Here is a 19,295-nt window from a genome sequence, read left to right on the forward strand (position 1 = left end):
CTGTTAGGTTAAGTCTCTAAGATTTGAGGGTCTGTCTGTTATTTCAGCTAGTATTAAGTACCCTAACAGAGTCACCAATGTGTCCCTCAATATCCCTGTTAAAATCAACACTTTCTTCAAGACCAGTAGTAAATTTAGATTAAAAAAAAACCCTCCAATTGCAGGTGAGCAATTTTTTAATATGTATAGCACTCTTGGTAATTCTCTTATTGTTTAAATTCTGTCTGAAATATAATTTGTGTATGTATTTATCCTGCTCTCCTATCCTATTAATCTGCTCCATCTCAGCCTACTAATAATTCAGTCTTACAGAGTTGGATAAACCGACCTTAAAATAACTGACTTTATCATAAGAAAAATTACAAATTGGTTAACCAAGCCTTTAAAAAGTAAAGAGAAAGGAATTAGGGCCAAGACGTCAGAGCAGGAAAACCCTGAGATCACCTCCCCCCATGGACACACCCAAATCACAAATAGTTACAGAACTCTCAATGAGAATGACCTGAAGACTTATAGAAACATATTCTGCAACTAAAGATATAAAGAAGAAACCACAATAAGACACAATAAGATATGTACGAGGGATAGAGATGTTACATAGTCAAGACTCATACCCCTGGGCAAGTGACCCACAAAAAGGAGAATAATCTCAATTGCAGAGATTCTCCTGAAGGAATCTCTTTGAGCTCTGTATGAGGCTTTCCAGCCCAGGGGTCCTGCACCAGGGATACAAGCCCCCAGAATGTTTGGCTTTAAAGGCCAGCGTATTTGCTTTTAGGAGAGCCAGAAGGCTCTAGGAAACCAGATTTTACTCTTAAAGGATGCATGCAAAATCTCACACTCTCCAAGGCCCAGGGCAGAAGCAATAATTTGAAAGGAGCCTAAGTCAGACCCACTTGCTGATACCAGACAGCCTTCCAAAGAGGAAGGAGGCAACTGGGACTCAACTTAGAGACACAGATGCTGGTGACAGCCATTTTGGGGAGCTCATTCTACCACAAGGACATTGGTGCTAGCAAGTGCTGTTGTAGAACCCTCCCTCTAGCTTACTAGCACTGGTACACAGCCTCACTCACCAGCAGACTAGATGCCATCAACCCTTTCCAGCTCCCAGCCACCTAGAAATTTGGCCCTACCCATCAGAGGGGCCCAGGATCTGGACCACTCACAATCAGGCAGACACCAGCTCCCAGATCCTGGACCTTGCAAACAGACACACCAAGAACTGGCTTTACCCACCAAGGAGCCAGCATTAGCACTGGGACCTGGCCTCACCCACCAGTGGGGCCACCAGCAACTCTGGGACACCCAAAGCCAGAGATCCTGAGATATAACTCCAACCACCAATAGACCAGCACTAGCAACATTACACTGCCTCACTCAACAGCAAGTGAACACCAGTCCCAGGAGCACTCTCAGTCCTGGCACCTTGCCCACAAGTAGGCTGATATTAGCTCCGGGACCCCAAGACTTGTAGCCAGCCCCCCTCAAGACCCAACTCCACCTACCACTGGGCTGGCACTAGCTCCAGGGCTGCCTGGAGCTGTGCAACCAGCCTTCTCATGACCCAGCCCTGTCTAACAGTTGCTGGCAGCCTCCATACTTGGAAGGGCCTGGCAACCAATCAGTCTGGAGTGGAGGTAGTCAGTAGTCAGCCTGCCACGGCAGAAGGGCCCACACAGCCCACACAGAGGGCACCCTAGAGCACTGAGCTCTGGTGACCAGAGAGGAGTATGCTGCTGGGCCCCATAGGGCATCTTCTACATAAGGCCACTTCTCCAAGATTGGGAAAAGTATTCAACTTACCAATTATATAGAAATAAAAATATAGAATTGGGCAAAATTAGGAGCCAGATGATATAGAGGAATAGATCAACACTAGATGACAGAGTAATGCAAATCACTCAAGCTGAAAAGCAAAAAAGTTTTCAATAAGAAGTTTAAGAGTTTAAACTTTAACATTAAATTTACCAACACTTACATTATAGGGGTCCCAGAATAAAAGAGAAGGAAGAGAACACATTTGAAGACATGATAACCAAAAACTTTCTTAATCTGGGAAAGGAAATAGACATCCAGGTCCAGGAAGCACAGAGAGTCTCAAACAAGATCAACCCAAAGAGAGGGCCTCAACATTACACACTGTAAATTAAAGTAGAAAAATATTAAAGATAGACAGAATATTAAAAGCATCAAGGGAAAGGCAACTAGTTACAGACAAGGGAACTCTCATAAGGCTATCAACTGACTTTTCAGCAGAAACTCTGCAGGCCAGAAGAGGGGTGGCATGATACATTTAAATGGATGAAAGGGGGAAAAAGCCTACAACCAAGAATATTCTATGTGGCAGAGTCATCATTCAGATTTGAATGAGAAGTCAGATTTACATACAAGCAGAAACCAAAAAGAGTTCAGCATCACAAAACTGACTTTATAAGAAATGTTAAAGGGAATTCTCTAAGTGAAATATGAAAATTATGAAAGGAAAAAAATCTCAATGGTAAAGGCAATACACAGTAAAGAAAGATCAACTACTTACAAAACTAGAAGGAAGACTAAAAGGTAAAATAGTGAAATTGAAAGTAATGATCGGTTCAGTTCAGTCGCTCAGTCGTGTCCGACTCTTTGCGACCCCATGAACTGCAGCACGCCAGGCCTCTCTGTCCATCACCAACTCCCGGAGTCCTCCCAAACCCATGTCCATCGAGTCGGTGATGTCATCCAACCATCTCATCCTCTGTCGTCCCCTTCTCCTCCCGCCCCCAATCCTACCCAGCATTAGGGTCTGTTCCAATGAGTCAACCCTTCGCATGAGGTGGCCAAAGTATTGGAGTTTCGGCTTCAACATCAGACCTTCCAATGAACACCCAGGATTGATCTCTTTTAGGATGGACTGATTGGATCTCCTTGCAGTCCAAGGGACTCTCAAGAGTCTTCTCCAACACCACAACTCAAAAGTATCAATTCTGCGGCGCTCAGCTTTCTTCACCGTCCAACTCTCACATCCATACATGACCACTGGAAAAACCATAGCCTTGACTAGACGGACTTCTGTTGGCAAAGTAATGTCTCTGCTTTTAAATATGCTATCTAGGTTGGCCATAACCTTCCTTCCAAGGAGTAAGCGTCTTTTAATTTCATGGCTGCAATCACCATCAGCAGTGATTTTGGAGCCCCCAAAAAATAAAGTCTGACACTGTTTGCACTGTTTCTCCATCTATTTCCCATGAAGTGATGGGACCAGATGCCATGATCTTAGTTTTCTGAACGTTGAGCTTTAAGCCAACTTTTTCACTCTCCTCTTTCACCTTCATCAAGAGGCTCTTTAGTTCTTCTTCACTTTCTGCCATAAGAGTGGTGTCATCTGCATATCTGAGGTTATTGATATTTCTCCCAGCAATCTTGATTCCAGCTTGTGTTTCTTCCAGCCCAGCGTTTCTCATGATGTACTCTGCATATAAGTTAAATAAGCAGGGTGACAATATACAGCTTTGACATACTCCTTTTCCTATTTGGAACCAGTCTGTTGTTCCATGTCCAGTTCTAACTGTTGCTTCCTGACCTGCATACAGGTTTCTCAAGAGACAGGTCAGATGGTCTTTTATTCCAATCTCTTTCAGAATTTTCCACAGTTTATTGTGATCCACACAGTCAAAGGCTTTGGCATAGTCTATAAAGCAGAAATAAATGTTTTTCTGGAACTCTCTTGCTTTTTCGATGATCCAGTGGATATTGGCAATTTGATCTCTGGTTCCTCTGCCTTTTCTAAAACCAGCTTGAACATCTGGAAGTTCACGGTTCACGTATTGCTGAAGCCTGGCTTGGAGAATTTTGAGCATTACTTTACTAGCGTGTGAGATGAGTGCAATTGTGCGGTAGTTTGAGCATTCTTTGGCATTGCCTTTCTTTGGGATTGGAACAAAAACTGACCTTTTCCAGTCCTGTGGCCACTGCTGAGTTTTCCAAATTTGCTGGCATATCGAGTGCAGCACTTTCACAGCATCACCTTTGAGGATTTGAAAGAGCTCAACTGGAATTCCATCACCTCCGCTAGCTTTGTTCGTAGTGATGCTTTCTAAGGCTCACTTGACTTCACATTCCAGGATGTCTGGCTCTAGGTGAGTGATCACACCATCGTGATTATCTGGGTCGTGAAGATCTTTTTTTGTACAGTTTTTCTGTGTATTCTTGCCACCTGTTCTTAATATCTTCTGCTTCTGTTAGGTCCATACCATTTCTGTCCTTTATCCAGCCTATCTTTGTGTGAAATGTTCCTTTGGTATCTCTAATTTTCTTGAAGAGATCTCTAGTCTTTCCCAATCTGTTGTTTTCCTCTATTTCTTTGCACTGATCACTGAGGAAGGCTTTCTTATCTCTCCTTGCTATTCTTTGGAACTCTGCATTCAGATGGGAATATCTTTGGGAACTTTAAGACCCGACTTAATCAATGGACAGATCATCCAGACAGAAAAAGTAATAAGGAGACACTGGCCTTAAACAATATATTAGACCTGATGGACTTAATAGATCATATATATAGAACACTCCAACCAAAAGCAGCAGAATACACATTCTTTACAAGTGCATATGCAACATTTGCCAGTATAGATCACATGCTAGGCCACAAACAAGTTTATGAAATCATATCAAGCATTTTTCTGATCATAACTGTAGGAGTCTAGACATCAACTATAAGGAAAAAAAACTGAAAGAAAACCCCACAAACACATGGAAGCTAAACAATATGCTACTAAACAACCAATGAGCCACTAAAGAAATCAAAGAGGAAATAAAAAGTACCTGGAGACTAATGAAAAGGAAAACACAATCCAAAATCTGTGAAAAACAGAAAAAACAATTCTAAGAGGGAAGTTTATAGCAATACAAGCCTACTTCAGGAAATAAGAAAACCTCAACCAACAACCTCACCTTATACTTAAAGAATAGAAAAAGAATAAACCCAAAATTAATAGAAGGAAAAACAACGCAATGATCAGAGCAGAAATATACAAAATAGTTCAGCTGCTCAGTCATGTCCGACTCTTTTCGACCCCATGGACTGCAGCACATCAGGCTTCCCTGTCCATCACCAACTCCTGAAGCCTACTCAAACTCATGTCCATTGCGTTGGTGATGCCATCCAACCATCTCATCCTCTGTCCCGTTCTCCTCCTGCCTCCAGTCTTTCCCAGCATCAGCGTCTTTTACAATGAGTTGGTTCTTTGCATCAGGTGGCCAAAGTATTGGAGTTTCAGCTTCAGCATCAGTCCTTCCAAAGAATATTCAGGATTGATTTCCTTTAGGATGGATTGGTTGGATCTCCTTGCAGTCCAAGGGACTTTCAAGAGTCTTCTCCAACACCACAGTTCAAAAGCATCAAATCTTTGGCATTCAAATTTCTTTATAGTCTGACTCTGACATCCATACATGACTACTGGAAAAACCATAGCTTTTACTAGATGGACCTTTACAAAACAGAGACTTAAAAAAAAAAAAAAAAGAAAGGATCAATGAAACTAAGAAATTTTATCTTTGAAAAAATAAAATTGATCAACCTTTAGCCAAATTCATCAAGAAATATATAAATAAAGGCCCAAATAAAATCAGAAATGAAAAATAAGTTATAACTTTTACCACAGAAATACAAGGATCACAAGAGATTACTATGAACTGTTCCATGCCAATAAAATGGACAAATTCCTAGAAATTTACAGTCTCCCAAGACTGAATCAGGAAGAAATAGAACATTTAAACAGACCAATTACCAGTAATGAAACTGAATCAACGATAAAACAAAAATTCTTCCAAACAAAACCCTGGACCTGGTAGCTTCACAAGCCAATTCTACCAAACATTTAAAGAAGAATCAGCACCCATTTTCTCAAACTATTTCAAAAAATTGCAGAAGGAACACTTTCAAACTCATTCGAATGAAGCCAGTATCACCCTGATAATCAATCCAGCCAAAGACACTACAAAAAAGAAAATTTCAGGTCAATATCACTGATGAACATAAATGTAAAAATCCTCATCAAAATTTTAGCAAACCAAATTCAACAATACAGCAAAAGAGTCACATACCATTAACAAGTGGGGCTTATCTCTGGGATGCAAGGATTGTTCAATATTTGCAAAATCAATCAACATTATACACGTTAGCAAACTGAATAAAAACCATATGATCATTTCAACAGGTGCAGAAAAATGTCTTGGACAAAATTCAACATCCATTTATGTTAAAAAAAAAACTCTCAAAGTGGGTGCAGAATGAATATAAGTGAAAGTGTTAGTCACTCAGCGATGTTCGACTCTTTGTGACCCTGTGAACTGTAGTCTGCCAGGTTCCTCTGTCCATGGAATTCTCCAGGCAAGAATACTAGAGTGGGTAGCCATTCCCTTCTCCAGGGGATCTTCCCAATCCAGGGATCAAACCAAGGTCTCCTGTATTGCAAGTGGATTCTTTACCATCTGGGCCACCAGGGAATATGCCTCAACATAATAAAGGCCATGTCTGACAAGCGCACAGCTAACATCATACTCAACAGTAAAAAGCTGAAAGAACTTCCTCTAAGATTAGGAAAAAGACAAGGTTGCCCACCCTTTCCACTTTTATTCCACATAGTATTGGGAGTTCTAACCACAACAATCAGACAAGAAAAGAAATCCTAATTGGAAAGGAAGAATGGAAACTCACTGTTTGCAGACGAGATGATATTATGTATAGAAAATTGTAAAGATGCTACCAAAAAATTACTGAAACTCAATGAATTTGGTAAAGTTTGAGAATACAAAATTAATACAGAAATCTGTTTGTATACACTAAAAACCTATCAGAAAGAGAATTTAAGTAAACAATCCTTTTACAATGCGATGAAAGAACAAAATACACGACAATAAATATAAGGAGGCAGAAGACTTGTACTTAGAGACTGTAAGACACTGATAAGAAACTGAAGACAAAGAAATGGAAAGATACACCATGCTCATGAGTGTGACTGGACCAAACGAATTCTGTTTTGTCAACTCTATCTTAGGCCCCCCGTCCAACCTCCTCTCCTTTATACATGATTAAGCTTTAGCCTAATTCACAAGGAATATGCCCCCATTCAAGCCAGATGAATTCCCATTCAACTTTTACCTTTGTCTTCGTCTGATACCTGAAAACTGGAGATATGTTTTTGCTGACACAGATGTTTAATAGTCGTTAAGACATCCAGGTGGAGGAAAACTCCCCAGTTCCCATCTGTGTGGACGTGCGTCTCTCTAGTAGTCAGATTCTATCTTTAGCTTTGGTCCTTTTAAACTCCCCTGCACCCTTTCAGTGGTTCTAAGGGCACCTGTGAATGCCTCTAGATCATTTGTTCAATATTTCCTGCCTGTATGTAAGCTACCCACAATACACTTTCTAACTGCATTTTATGAATTGCCTGCCTCATTTTTCAACCTCAAAGTTTCTTCTCAGTTTGTAAGGTATTATTCAGTATCTCTGTCTCCCAATATCATGGATTGGAAGAATTATTTTATGTGGAAACACAAAAGACTCTGAAGAGCCAAAACAATCTAGAGAAAGAACAAAGCTAGAGGTATCACACTCCTTTATTTCAAATTGCACTGTGTGTCTGTTTTTGACTATTGTAGTTTTATAGTGCGTTCAACTGAAACAATGTTCAATTAATCTACAGCAAAGGAATCAAAAATATTTGCAATGGGGAAAGGCAGTCTCTTCAATAAACGATATTAGGAAACTGAACAGCTATATGCAAAAGAAGCAAACAGGACTACTTTCTCACACAATGTAAAACAAAAACTCAGAATGTATTTAAAGACATAAATATAAGATCTGAAACCATAAAACTTGTAGAAGAAAACATAGGTAGCATGCCTTTTGACATCAGTCTTAGTGAGAGAGAGAGAGAGATATATATATATATATATATATATTTTTTTTTTTTTTTTGCTATATCTCCTCAGGCAAGGGAAACAAAAGCAAAAATAAACAAGTGGAGCTACATCAAACTAAGATGCTTTCGCACAGCACAGGAAACTATCAACAAATGAAAGACCGCCCACTTCCAAAATCGGAGAATTTGCTTGTAAATGACATATCCAATAAGAAATTAATATCCAAAATATACAAGGAACTTAAAAAACTCAATGCTAAAAAACAAATAACCCAACTTTTAAAATGGGCAGAGGACCTGAACATTTGTCCAAAGAAGATATACAACAGCAAGATTCCCTATGACCCACCTCCTAGAGTAATGGAAATAAAAACAAAAATAAACAAGTGGGACCTAATTAAACTTAAAAGCTTTTGCACAGCAAAGAAAACTATAAACAAGGGGAAAGACAACCCTCAGAATGGGAAAAATAATAGCAAATGAAACAACTGTCAAAGGATTAATTTCAAAAACATACAAGCAGCTCATACAAATCAATACCAGAAAAACAAACAATCCAATCAAAAAGTGGGCAGAAGACCTAAACAGACATTTCTCCAAAGAAGATATACAGATGGCTAGTAAACAGATGAAAATATGTTCAACATCACTCATTATTAGAGAAATGCAAATCAAAACTACAATGAGCTATCACCTCACTCGGTCAGAACAGCCCTGATCAAAAAATCTACAAACAATGAATGCTGGAGAGGGTATGGAGAAAAGGGAACGCTCTTGCATTATTGGTGGGAATGTAAATTGATACAGCCACTATGAAGAACAGTATGGAGATTCCTTGAAAAACTAGGAATAAAACCACCATATGACTCAGCAATCCACTCTGAGGCATATACCCTGAGAAAACCAAAATTGAAAAAGACACATAATGCTCATTGCAGCTTTATTTACAATAGCTAGAACATGGAAGCAACCTAGATGTCCACTGACAATGAATGGATAAAGAAGCTGTGGTACATATATACAATGGAATATTACTCAGCCATAAAAAGGAATACATTTGAGTCAGTCCTAGAGATGGATGAACCTAGAGTCTCTTGTACAGAGTGAAGTAAGTCAGAAAGAGAAAAACAAATATGACATACTAACACATATAGCAACCCACTCCACTACTCTTGCCTGGAAAATCCCATGGACAGAGGAGCCTGGTAGGCTGCAGTCCATGGGGTTGCTAAGAGTTGGACACGACTGAGTGACTTCACTTTCACTTTTCACTTCTATGCATTGGAGAAGGAAATGGCAACCCACTCCAGTATTCTTGCCTGGAGAATCCCAGGGCCGGGGGAGCCTGGTGGGCTGCTGTCTATGGGGTCACACAGAGTTGGCACGACTGAAGTGACTTAGCAGCAGCAGCAGCAATGCATATATATGGAATCTAGAAAGATGGTACTGATGAACCTATTTGCAGAGCAGCAATGGACAGAGAACAGACATATGGACAAAGCTGCTGGGAAGGAAGAAGAGGGGGAGATACATGCAGTTGTATCTCAATAAAATGGGAAGTGAAGAAGAAGTGAAAAAAAAACTGCAATGAGCTTCAAACAATACTTCCCAAAGAACAAACACCAAATTAGGCAACTGTTTCATGCATATACCATGCTATACCACAAACAACTCTGTTTTCTTTAATCCTCAGTGGGCTACATGGCATAAAGGGAAACAAGAGCAAAACACATATGAGCTAAAAGTGCAACAGGTGTCCTCAGAGTGAAAGGCTTCCCTTTGGAGAGAATGAGGATGTGGCAAAAGCCTAAGAGTACAGCTGCAAATGATAGAAGGAAAGAAATATATAGTCCAAGTTCCCTAAAATTTTCATATTGGGATACAGGGGCAACTCAGATGAGGTCTATTGCATTAGAGCTACTACAAAAGTACAAAATGTCTTGCTTAACCCCAGCCTTGTACACCAATTCCCATACACCTGACTTAGGATCTCTACAGCATCCCTTTGCACACTGAGCTACCACCCTTCTCATCAGCACCCCAGGTGAAGGGTGGTGAGGGCCTTCATGTTTTTCTCTGCCCTGCATTGCAGCAAAAAATTATATATATATATTTTATAAATAGTGGCCCTCTGGCAAACCAAAAAGAGCAGCCACACATTAGCCAGAACACCATCTAGCTAAGTAATGGTGACCTTCAACAAAATCAGAGGGATGAATTTTAAGGAAATATCTACGTATGTTTAATGCTGATAAGCAACTCATGACATGACTTAGACATACGCCACTCCTTCCCTCTGCTTTGTAACTTTTGAGAGGCTGGACTAAGAATTCCATTGATTTTTCTATCAAAGACAACTCTTGTTACACTTCCTTTCACATCCTCTTGGCCTCCTCTTGATTTCAGATGTGGCTGCAGTGAACAGTTCTGTACTGCCTTCAATTCAGGTAGAAAGAGCAGAGCTTCTGCTCAGAAAAGTGTCTTCTGCTCTGTGCTGTGAGGCTTCTTTGATGCCATAACATGGGGGCTTCCCCAATAGCTCAAGTGGTAAAGAATCTGCTTCCAATGCAGGAGACATGGGTTTGATTCGTGGATTGGGAAGATTCCCTGGAGAAGGAAATGGCTACCCAACTCCAGTTTTCTTGCCTGGAGAATCCCATGGGCAGAGGAGCCTGGTGGGCTACGGACCATAGGGTCACAAAGAGTCAGACGCGACTGAGCATGCATGCACAAGACCCTCAGGGTAGCCCATTCTGCACTCACACATGAGCAGCCAGAAGTAGGTGGAAGTTAACATCCTCAAGAGGAACCTGCATCAACATAGGATGAGTTGATGGGTTAGATGCTACCATCCTCCACGCTAACCATCCTCAGATAGATGAAGTTCATGCAGGATCAGCCTGGCTGCCTCATATTGGTTTCTCCTAGTTTTACTCCTGCTTTCTGGGATCACCTCTCCAACTGCATACTGCACACATGTCCTATCTTCAGGCTGTTTCACAGGAAAACATCTAAGACATCAAAAGCAATGCTCTTCTATCCTTCCACCTCTCCCCACTCTTCCACTCTCTCCTTCCTTCATAAAGGATTCTGGATTTGTGGGAGGGCTCTCAGTGAAGTGTGCAGCAAGGGTAAGAGTCAGGTCCCCAGCTCTGAGAGGCTGGCAGCTACCAGTGCTGGGCACCCTTGATTTTAACAAGGATCATCTCTGAGAGCATGAAGGTCTATAATGGAAATCATTCGAGGTCTTTTAGATAGAAAGGCCTTATATGCTCACATACTCACTTGGGCTTAGATGCCTGGGGCTTATTTTTTCATCGAATTTATGGGATGCAAATCCATAACTTTTTAAATACCAGCAACTTCTGCCAGTCGTGAGAACTCCAAACTTTGGGTCATCACACAATATGCTTAAAAACTCTCTGGATGGGTGGAGCACACAATACTAGAAGCTGACTTTGGAAAAAAGTTGGTGCTCTACCAGAGACCACAGGGCAAGCGGTCTGTTTCTTTATGACCCAGGGTCATCTGAGCAGCGCTGACTACCCCAGCCCCACTCACAGCACCTTTCTTCCTTTAGTGAAAGAGTCTACTGTCATGGAAGCTATGAGGGTAGAATCGGCTAAAAGAAAAACTGCTGGTAACTTCAGTGTTTTCTGCAATCCCTCCCTACACCCACACCCACCACCACTCCCCCACCACCACCCCCAGCCCCAGCCAAAAAAAGAAAAGCTATGTATTGCTAAAATAGCTTGATGTTTCCAATTCTACCATTTGTTCTTCCAAACATTTACAATGTCTATTATTTAAGAACACATCGGTTTTTACCAAAAATTTAAATAAATGCAATCAGTACCCCCCCATCCAAATCTTTAATGTCAGAAAAGTTTGAGTGCAAACCTTAACATTTAAATGAAATTTTTTTAAATAAAGTAAATATTTAAAAAACAAATTTCAAATATTATTTCTTAAGAAGACATAAAACGCAAATGATACAAAAGAAAAACTGCAAGATACAGTCAAATATGAGCACAGTGTAAGGTTTAAATCAGCCAAATAAGCATTTTAAGCAATTATATGCTTCACAGGCTAGAAAGGATTATTAATCTCAGCCACTGAATATTTATTCAGTAAGTAAATTTAAATTTAGTTGATATTTCTAAATCTATGAACTAGTAATATCTTTTAAACTAGTTGCAATATTATTCCATTTTAAAATTTGTTAAATTTTTAAAGAGAAAAATGTCTATTCCATTTTACATATCTTTGTCTCAACATAGAATATTTTAGATATTTACAAAACTAAAAGAAGATGCTATGATTTTATACAACATGGTGTGATAATCTTAACATCATCAGTACAAATAGGTTCACAATTAAAACATGTACTTTGAAATGTTGAAGCACATTCACCTAAAATATTTCTTTGGAGTTTTTTTTAACCTGAAAGAATCCTTAATTTCAAAGTATTAGAAGTCTCTGTATGAAGCCACTCACATTCCATTTCATAGTTCATTCTGAGCTTTTAAAATATGTTCCAAAACAAATAATGCTTGCTTTGAACCTCCAGTTACACTCAACTTCCAGGAATCACCAGAATATATAACTCAATGATATTAAATTCAATATAATTATTTGACAGTAAATCTTACAGCAGTAAAATCTAATTTGTCCAGCACTTAATCAGCTGAAAATGTCTCTTAACTAACTTTTCCACAGGACAACGATAATTTAACATCAAAATCATGAAAAAGAATGCCAAGATCTAAAAAATCTCCTGTAGCTAAAAGTGCTAGAAGAGACATCTCTTCAGAAACCAAGTTAGCTATTCTCATTTCAAACTCAAACTGGGGCTCAGAGAGATAAGTGACTCTGCAACAGTCATAGAACTACTAGTGAAAAATTTGTAATCCAACTCCGTGTTTCTCAACTCTAGCACTACTTCTGCTAGCCCATCTTCACAATTCTTTTATTCAGAATACTCAAGTATTCTCCACATACCAGGTAATTACAGCTTGCTGCTGCTAAGTCACCTCAGTCGTGTCCGACTCTGTGCGACCCCATAGACGGCAGCCCACCAGGCAATTACAGCTTATAGCTCTTTTATTAAGACAGTTATGTTTCCTAAGATAAATACCTCCTAGATATTCTCCATCAGAAAAGAAATGGAGCACAGAAATTTTTAATCAGAAATTCAGTAACTTATTTGCAAGTGTGAAAACCAGTAAACAATATTATTACAAAAGCAATAAAATATGTACCATATATCATATACTAATGCATATATATGCATTAGTATCTAGAAAGATGGTACTGATGAAATTATTTGCAGGGCAGCAATGGAGACACAGATACAGAAAACAGATTTATGGACATGGGAGGTGGAAGGGAGGAGGAAGGAGAGGCTGGGATGTATGGAGAGAGTAACATGCAAACTTACATTACCATATGTAAAACAGATAGCCAATGGGAATTTGCTGTATGATTCAAGGAACTCAAACCAGGGCTCTGTAACAATCTAGAGGGGTGGTATGGAGAGGAAATTTGGAGGGAGGTTCAAGATGGAGGGGACATATGTATACCTATGGCTGATTCATGTTGATGTCTGGCACAAATCAGCACAATTCTATCAAGCAATTATCATTCGATTAAAAAATATACAAATTTAAAAATTTTTTAAATGATGAGAAATTGGTAAATTACCATAGACAACTGTGGTAAAAATCTGACTTGCGTCTTGGATTTTTCTTTGCTGGGCGGTTTATCCTGCATAAAAAAACACACACACAAACCAAACTGTTACTCTCTTAATGCTGAAATTGATTAATTCAAGCAAATGTTATCCAGTGTTTAATATAAAGTAAAAAACATTACCATCTAAAATATATTAAAACATACTTTACAGATAGCAGGATATTGTGTACAGAAAATCATAAGAAATCTACAAAAGATGATTATAGTTAATGAATGTTCAGCAAGATCACAGGATTCAATATTAATACACAAAAATTGTATTTCTAGATGCTATAATAACAGTGAACAAATAAAAACTGTATTTCCAGATGCTAACAATGAATAATCCAAAATTGAAATTAAGAAACTAATTTACAACAGTATTGAAAAAGATAAAATATTTAGGAATAAATTTAGCAGAAGTGCAAGACCTGGAATGGAGAAAACTTACTGTTATTAATCCTTAAGTGCCATCTTATCTCTGTTGGTTTCCTCCCTTAACCTTGCCCACACCTCTCCAAATGGTCTTTTTATAAGTTTTCTTCAATTTAACCCTCCTGAGCATGCCATCTCTTTCCTGGGTTGGGTTCCTAATATAATTTTACATTACCAGAATTAAAACTGCTTAAGAGTTAAGGTCTTCCTTAAGTAGTCTGGCTTGGCCCTTAGCTTTTATTTTGATTTTTAGATACTGGTCTATTGGAAAAGATATTTTAAGCCTGGTATAATCCAAATTTAACCATTCTGATGAAATGACCAGAATCTATGAATGTGCCTGGTTAAAATCAACAATAATGTTATGAAGTGGTCTGATTAAATCAACTACCACCTCTCAAAATTTAATAAGGTTGATTTAAATACAGTCATCATATGTTCTGAGTTATGGTTATTAAAATTATCTCCAAGCTGTTGGCTTCATATCCAACTGTTTTACTCTCATCTCCTTTTTAAGCAATAACATCAAGAAGATAGAATGAAGGAAAACAGAATGAGCATCATATAAATGCAAAACTACTTAATTTAACAACTAGAAAAACATTTGGGTAGAGATAGGCTGACAGTTTTTCCTTCTTCTTTGCCCACAATCTGTAGTGGATTTTTGGGGGGTGGGGGGCTTCGTGCTCTTTGGATATTTGTATTTTTAAACACTGGAAAGTTCTTCAACTGAAACTCAAAATGCCTTATGTTTTAAGTAATTTTAAAAATGAAATGAGCAGTTGCTAGAGATTTATATTTCTTGTAAATACCTAACTTAAGAGTTCAAATTGCTATTCCTGAAAAATGCCATATCACTCTAAACCTTCCACTAATGAGCTGAACATATTAAAATCTCCTTCAGCAAATATGAGTTTACCACCTGCTCACTTTTCAAACTAAATGAATACATAAGTAAATGTCACATAAAAATGGCATTTCCAAAACTTTAATCCATTCTGTTTGTTTCAGGTTAAAATATAAAAAACTTCCACCCTTTCAAAAGGAAAACTATACTCAAACTTAGCATAAGTGAAAGTATCAAGAGTTTTTAAATTACAGATCAACCAAAGCAGTGAGAGAGGGACCTCTGCTGTTTAAAAAAATATAATATATAGAAAATGTGAATAATTCTAGATGGGCTTATGCCTGCTCTTTCAAAAGCCCACTGCTTTTTCAATAATATAGGTTCTTGTGCAGGGAGGGAAGTGTAATTTCCAAACATCACTTTTATTAAGATAAAGCAAAACTTAACTTCCAAATGGTTTTTAGTGGAAGCTTTTTAGTTGTAAACTGGTCAATTCGGGCTTTGTGAAATAACAGCTATTGAGAAATACCACTGCAAATATCCTAAATGTGTATTTTAAACTTCTACACCATAGAATAAGATTCAAGATTAGCTCAAAGACTGATGCGAGCATCAAGAAAATATTGATTCATGTAATCTACAGCTCAATGTTACTTTTAACGTTTTCACAATAAATTCTAACACTACCACCACCACCCCAAATATTATAAAGCCTTGTAAAGGAAAGAATTATAGTTCAGTGTCAAACCAAGAAGCTAAGCAAAGTTTGCAGGCTTAAAAGCAACTGTTTTCCATTCAGTACCAGGAGGCTTAGAGGGCCTCTTCCATACAAGCCGAGAGTTAACCGTTGTTTTCTAGCTAGCCCAGGATAATGTCCACACTTAACATCTTCCCGTTCTCTTCTGACATTTAAAAGTTCGACCATTGTTCAGCATTTGTTTACAGCTACCCTTCAATTCAATAAACAGTTCTGAAAAGTAACTATTGCAACTATCTTACAGAGCAAGGTTCCTTGGCCACAGACAGAGCAAGTCAAAACAATGAGACTGGCAGGTTTGTGGCAAAAACAGGGCTTAACTCACAAGGCAGCCAAAGAGGAGACAGGACAGCAAATCTCAAAACTGGGGGCTGGGGTATTCGTGGAATAGCAGCAGGGCCTTCAGAGGAGGCCCAGAGAGCCTAGTGCCTAGGGAAAGGTGATTGGGAACTGGTGTGGTAGGCGTCGTAATCATGCTAAGTCGCTTCAGTTGTGTCCAACACTTTGCGACCCTATGGACTACATAGCCCACCAGGCTCCTCCTCTTGTCAGGATTCTCCAGGCAAGAATACTGGAATGGGTTGCCATTTCCTCCTCCAGGGGATCTTCCCGACCCAGGGATGGAACCTACGTCTCCTGTGACTCCTGCATTGCGGCCGGTTCTTCATCACTGAGCCACCGGGGAAGCCCAGTTAGTTCTGCGAGGTGTAACTAAGATACATGCGGTGAACAGGATCTGGGGCTTCCCCGGTGGCTCAGTGATAAAGAATCTGGCTGCAATGCAGGAGCCACAGGAGACGTAGGTTCCATCCCTGGGTCGGGAAGATCCCCTAGAGGAGGAAATGGCAACTCATTCCAGTATTCTTGCCTGGAGAATCCCATGGACAGAGGAACCTGGCAGGCTTCAGTCCATGGGATAGCAGAGTCAGACACGACAACATACCGACTCAACAAGAACAAACAGGGTCTAAGGGTGGAGTTGTCAGCCCTCTGACGTCAACAGGTCACCAAGCCAGATACTTGCACATGCCCAGCTGGAAGGTCAGCGAGCCTACCCAGTCTTAATTACCTCAGACCTAAATAGACACAGCTGATTCCAGCCTCCTGGAAAACAACTCTGAGCCTGCAAGTCTTTTGTGGCAAAAATTAAAAGGGAACTTGATGAGTGAAGGCCGGTGAAATGGATTTGACTAACAATGATTAGCCAAGGTTTTGATGCTTTTGAACTGTGGTGTTGGAGAAGACTCTTGAGAGTCCCTTGGACTGCAAGATCAAACCAGTCAATCCTAAAGGAAATCAATCCTGAATATTCATTGGAAGGACTGATGCTGAAGCTCCAATACTTTCGAAACCTGAATCGAAGAGCCGAATCCCTAGAAAAGACCCTATGCTGGGAAAGATTGAAGGCAGGAGAAGGGGATGACAGAGGACGAGGTGGTTGGATTACATCACTGACTGGATGGACATGAGTTTGAGCAATCTCCAAGAGATGGTGAAGGACAGGGAAGACTGGCGTGCTGCAGTCCGTGGAGTCACAAACAGTCGGACACGACTGTGTGACTGAACAACAACAAAGTTTTATATTCTGGAGAAGGGAATGGTAACCCACTCCAGTGTTCTTGCTTGGAGAATCCCATGGACAGAGGAGCCTGATAGGCTACAGTCCATGGGGTCTCCAAGAGTCAGACACGACTAAGCGACTAACGCAGTTTTATATGCATTTTTTGTTACATGCCATGGGAACCTTGTCCTAAGAAGAAAGTCCATTTGACAACGACCAAACCCTGTCATGTGTGGTATGGTATGGCATGGTATCTTATATTATTTGAATTTCATAATATCCTTAGAAGGAAGGGAAAGTTGTTCTGATTCTTCCCTTTTGCATAAAAGAGAGAGAAGACAGAAAGATCAAGTGATTTGCCCAAAACTGCACTGCTATGAAGAGGCTTGGATTCCAATCCTAGAGCCCAAGTCAAAGCCAATTCCCCACCGGGAGCTTTCCCCACCCAAACACACCCACCATTAGTACAATGGGGGCACTCTGGAACTGTAATTTAAACTGCTGACTCACTGCTCCACTGATGTGTTTGGTTGTTATGACAACACCAAGTACAAACGGTTGGGAAGAGTACATATTAAAGTTTTCACCGGAAAATCTCAGTATCCCAGAGCACAAGTGGGAGAAAGAAGCTGTAGCCCGCGGGGTCACACCTGGGACCAGAGCACAAGTGGGAGAAAGAAGCTGTAGCCCGCGGGGTCACACCTGGGAAGTCCGGAAGACCTAGGCTTCTATCACTTTTGAAATACTAGATCAGCTTCCCCGAGGGGACGAGCCTGGCCAGGAGCCAACCTCTCACCTGCTCGCTGCTCATGGCTGCGAGGACGCGCTGGCGGCGCCGGGTGGCTCCTGGATCGTTCCTGCCAGCGCCCCCACGGAACCCCTCGGAAGAGAGATGCGACCCCTGGCGACACGGCAGTCTCTGCTCCCTTCGCTCCGGGGGCCGTCTGGCGTCCCGGCAGCGTTCGTTGCTAAGCAACAGGCCCGCGCACGTTCCTTTTCCGGTCATCTGGTGCTCCTGGGACCGCAGGGTGGAAGTAGCACTGCGTTCCCGTCGGAGGCACTTTCCAAGGCGCTGGGTGGTGCCTGAGCCAAAGTGGTGCTTCCGCAGCGGGTGCATTGAACAACTAAAGGCGGTGGGTGCTCCTCCTTCTGCCTGGAGAAGTAAATACCCTTTGAAGACCATCACACTTTGGCAACCTCCTAGCTTAGCTGGGTGCTCCAGGTCCCTGCCTTAACTCCTATTTTCCTATTTAACTTTTGCCTAGAAGGTCTCAGAGGACTACTCGTGGAATGAAATGATTGCAAATTTCACTGCTGATCTAGGCCAAAGTAGGAGAATAAAGCACACAGAAAACTATCCCTTGGAAGAAATACCAAAAAAAAGAGCCATCAAGAATTCATTTCAACTAACATTCCTGGATAGTCTACTGCATGAAAGATGCTGTGCTTGGCACTAGGAATACAAAGTTACCAAGGCTAGGGGAGTACTGAAATAAGCAGTTAAAATGCAGCGCTGACAACATGGAAATGTGGTCCTCAGGGAGAACACAAAATACAAACTTCTTAATTTCCTCCTGGAAATGTGGAAGGGATGTGAAAAGTGCATGGCCAAACTGTGCAGAAAGACAGAAAGCAGATTATATATATATATGTATATGTATACACATACATACATACACACACACATACAGAGAGAGAGAGAGCAAGCCTTCCACGGTGGCACAAGTGGTAAAGAACCCATCTGACAATGCAGGAGACTTAAGAGATACAGGTTCGATCCTTGGGTCGGGAAGATCCCCTGGAGGAGGGCATGAAAACCCACTCCAGTATTCTTGCCTGGAGACTCCCCTGGACAGAGGAGCCTGGCTGGCTACAATCCATAGGGTCACAAAGAGTCAGACAGGACTGAAGCAACTTAGCACACAGCATATAATAAAAGGCCCTAAACAATGGTGGGTGGCTGTTGGAAGAATTGAAATTAGTTCTGAAAGTTTGGAGAGTAGATGAGGGATTTAGAGAAAATCTGGAGATGAAGCTGAGGTGACACGCAGGTGCTGTATC

At 40.5% G+C, this 19,295-nt stretch overlaps 1 protein-coding gene across 1 annotated transcript in view; it reads right to left on the reverse strand.

Annotated features, from left to right (window-relative positions):
• Positions 1 to 18,474, reverse strand: part of DNAH7 (dynein axonemal heavy chain 7) — a 244,722-nt gene extending 226,248 nt beyond the window's left edge. Inside the window, exons 1-2 of the mRNA XM_081581429.1 lie at positions 18,031 to 18,474; positions 13,605 to 13,667 (exon numbers count right to left, since the gene is read on the reverse strand). Of these exons, the coding sequence (XP_081437555.1) occupies positions 13,605 to 13,667; positions 18,031 to 18,417 (450 nt within the window). The 5' untranslated portion in view covers positions 18,418 to 18,474. The remainder of the gene's footprint in view (positions 1 to 13,604; positions 13,668 to 18,030) is intronic.
• Between the last annotated feature and the right edge of the window lie 821 nt (positions 18,475 to 19,295).

This window comes from Giraffa tippelskirchi, chromosome 3, assembly GCF_054371585.1.
Source record: "Giraffa tippelskirchi isolate mGirTip1 chromosome 3, T2T-mGirTip1v1.2.pri, whole genome shotgun sequence".
Lineage (NCBI taxonomy): Eukaryota > Metazoa > Chordata > Mammalia > Artiodactyla > Giraffidae > Giraffa > Giraffa tippelskirchi.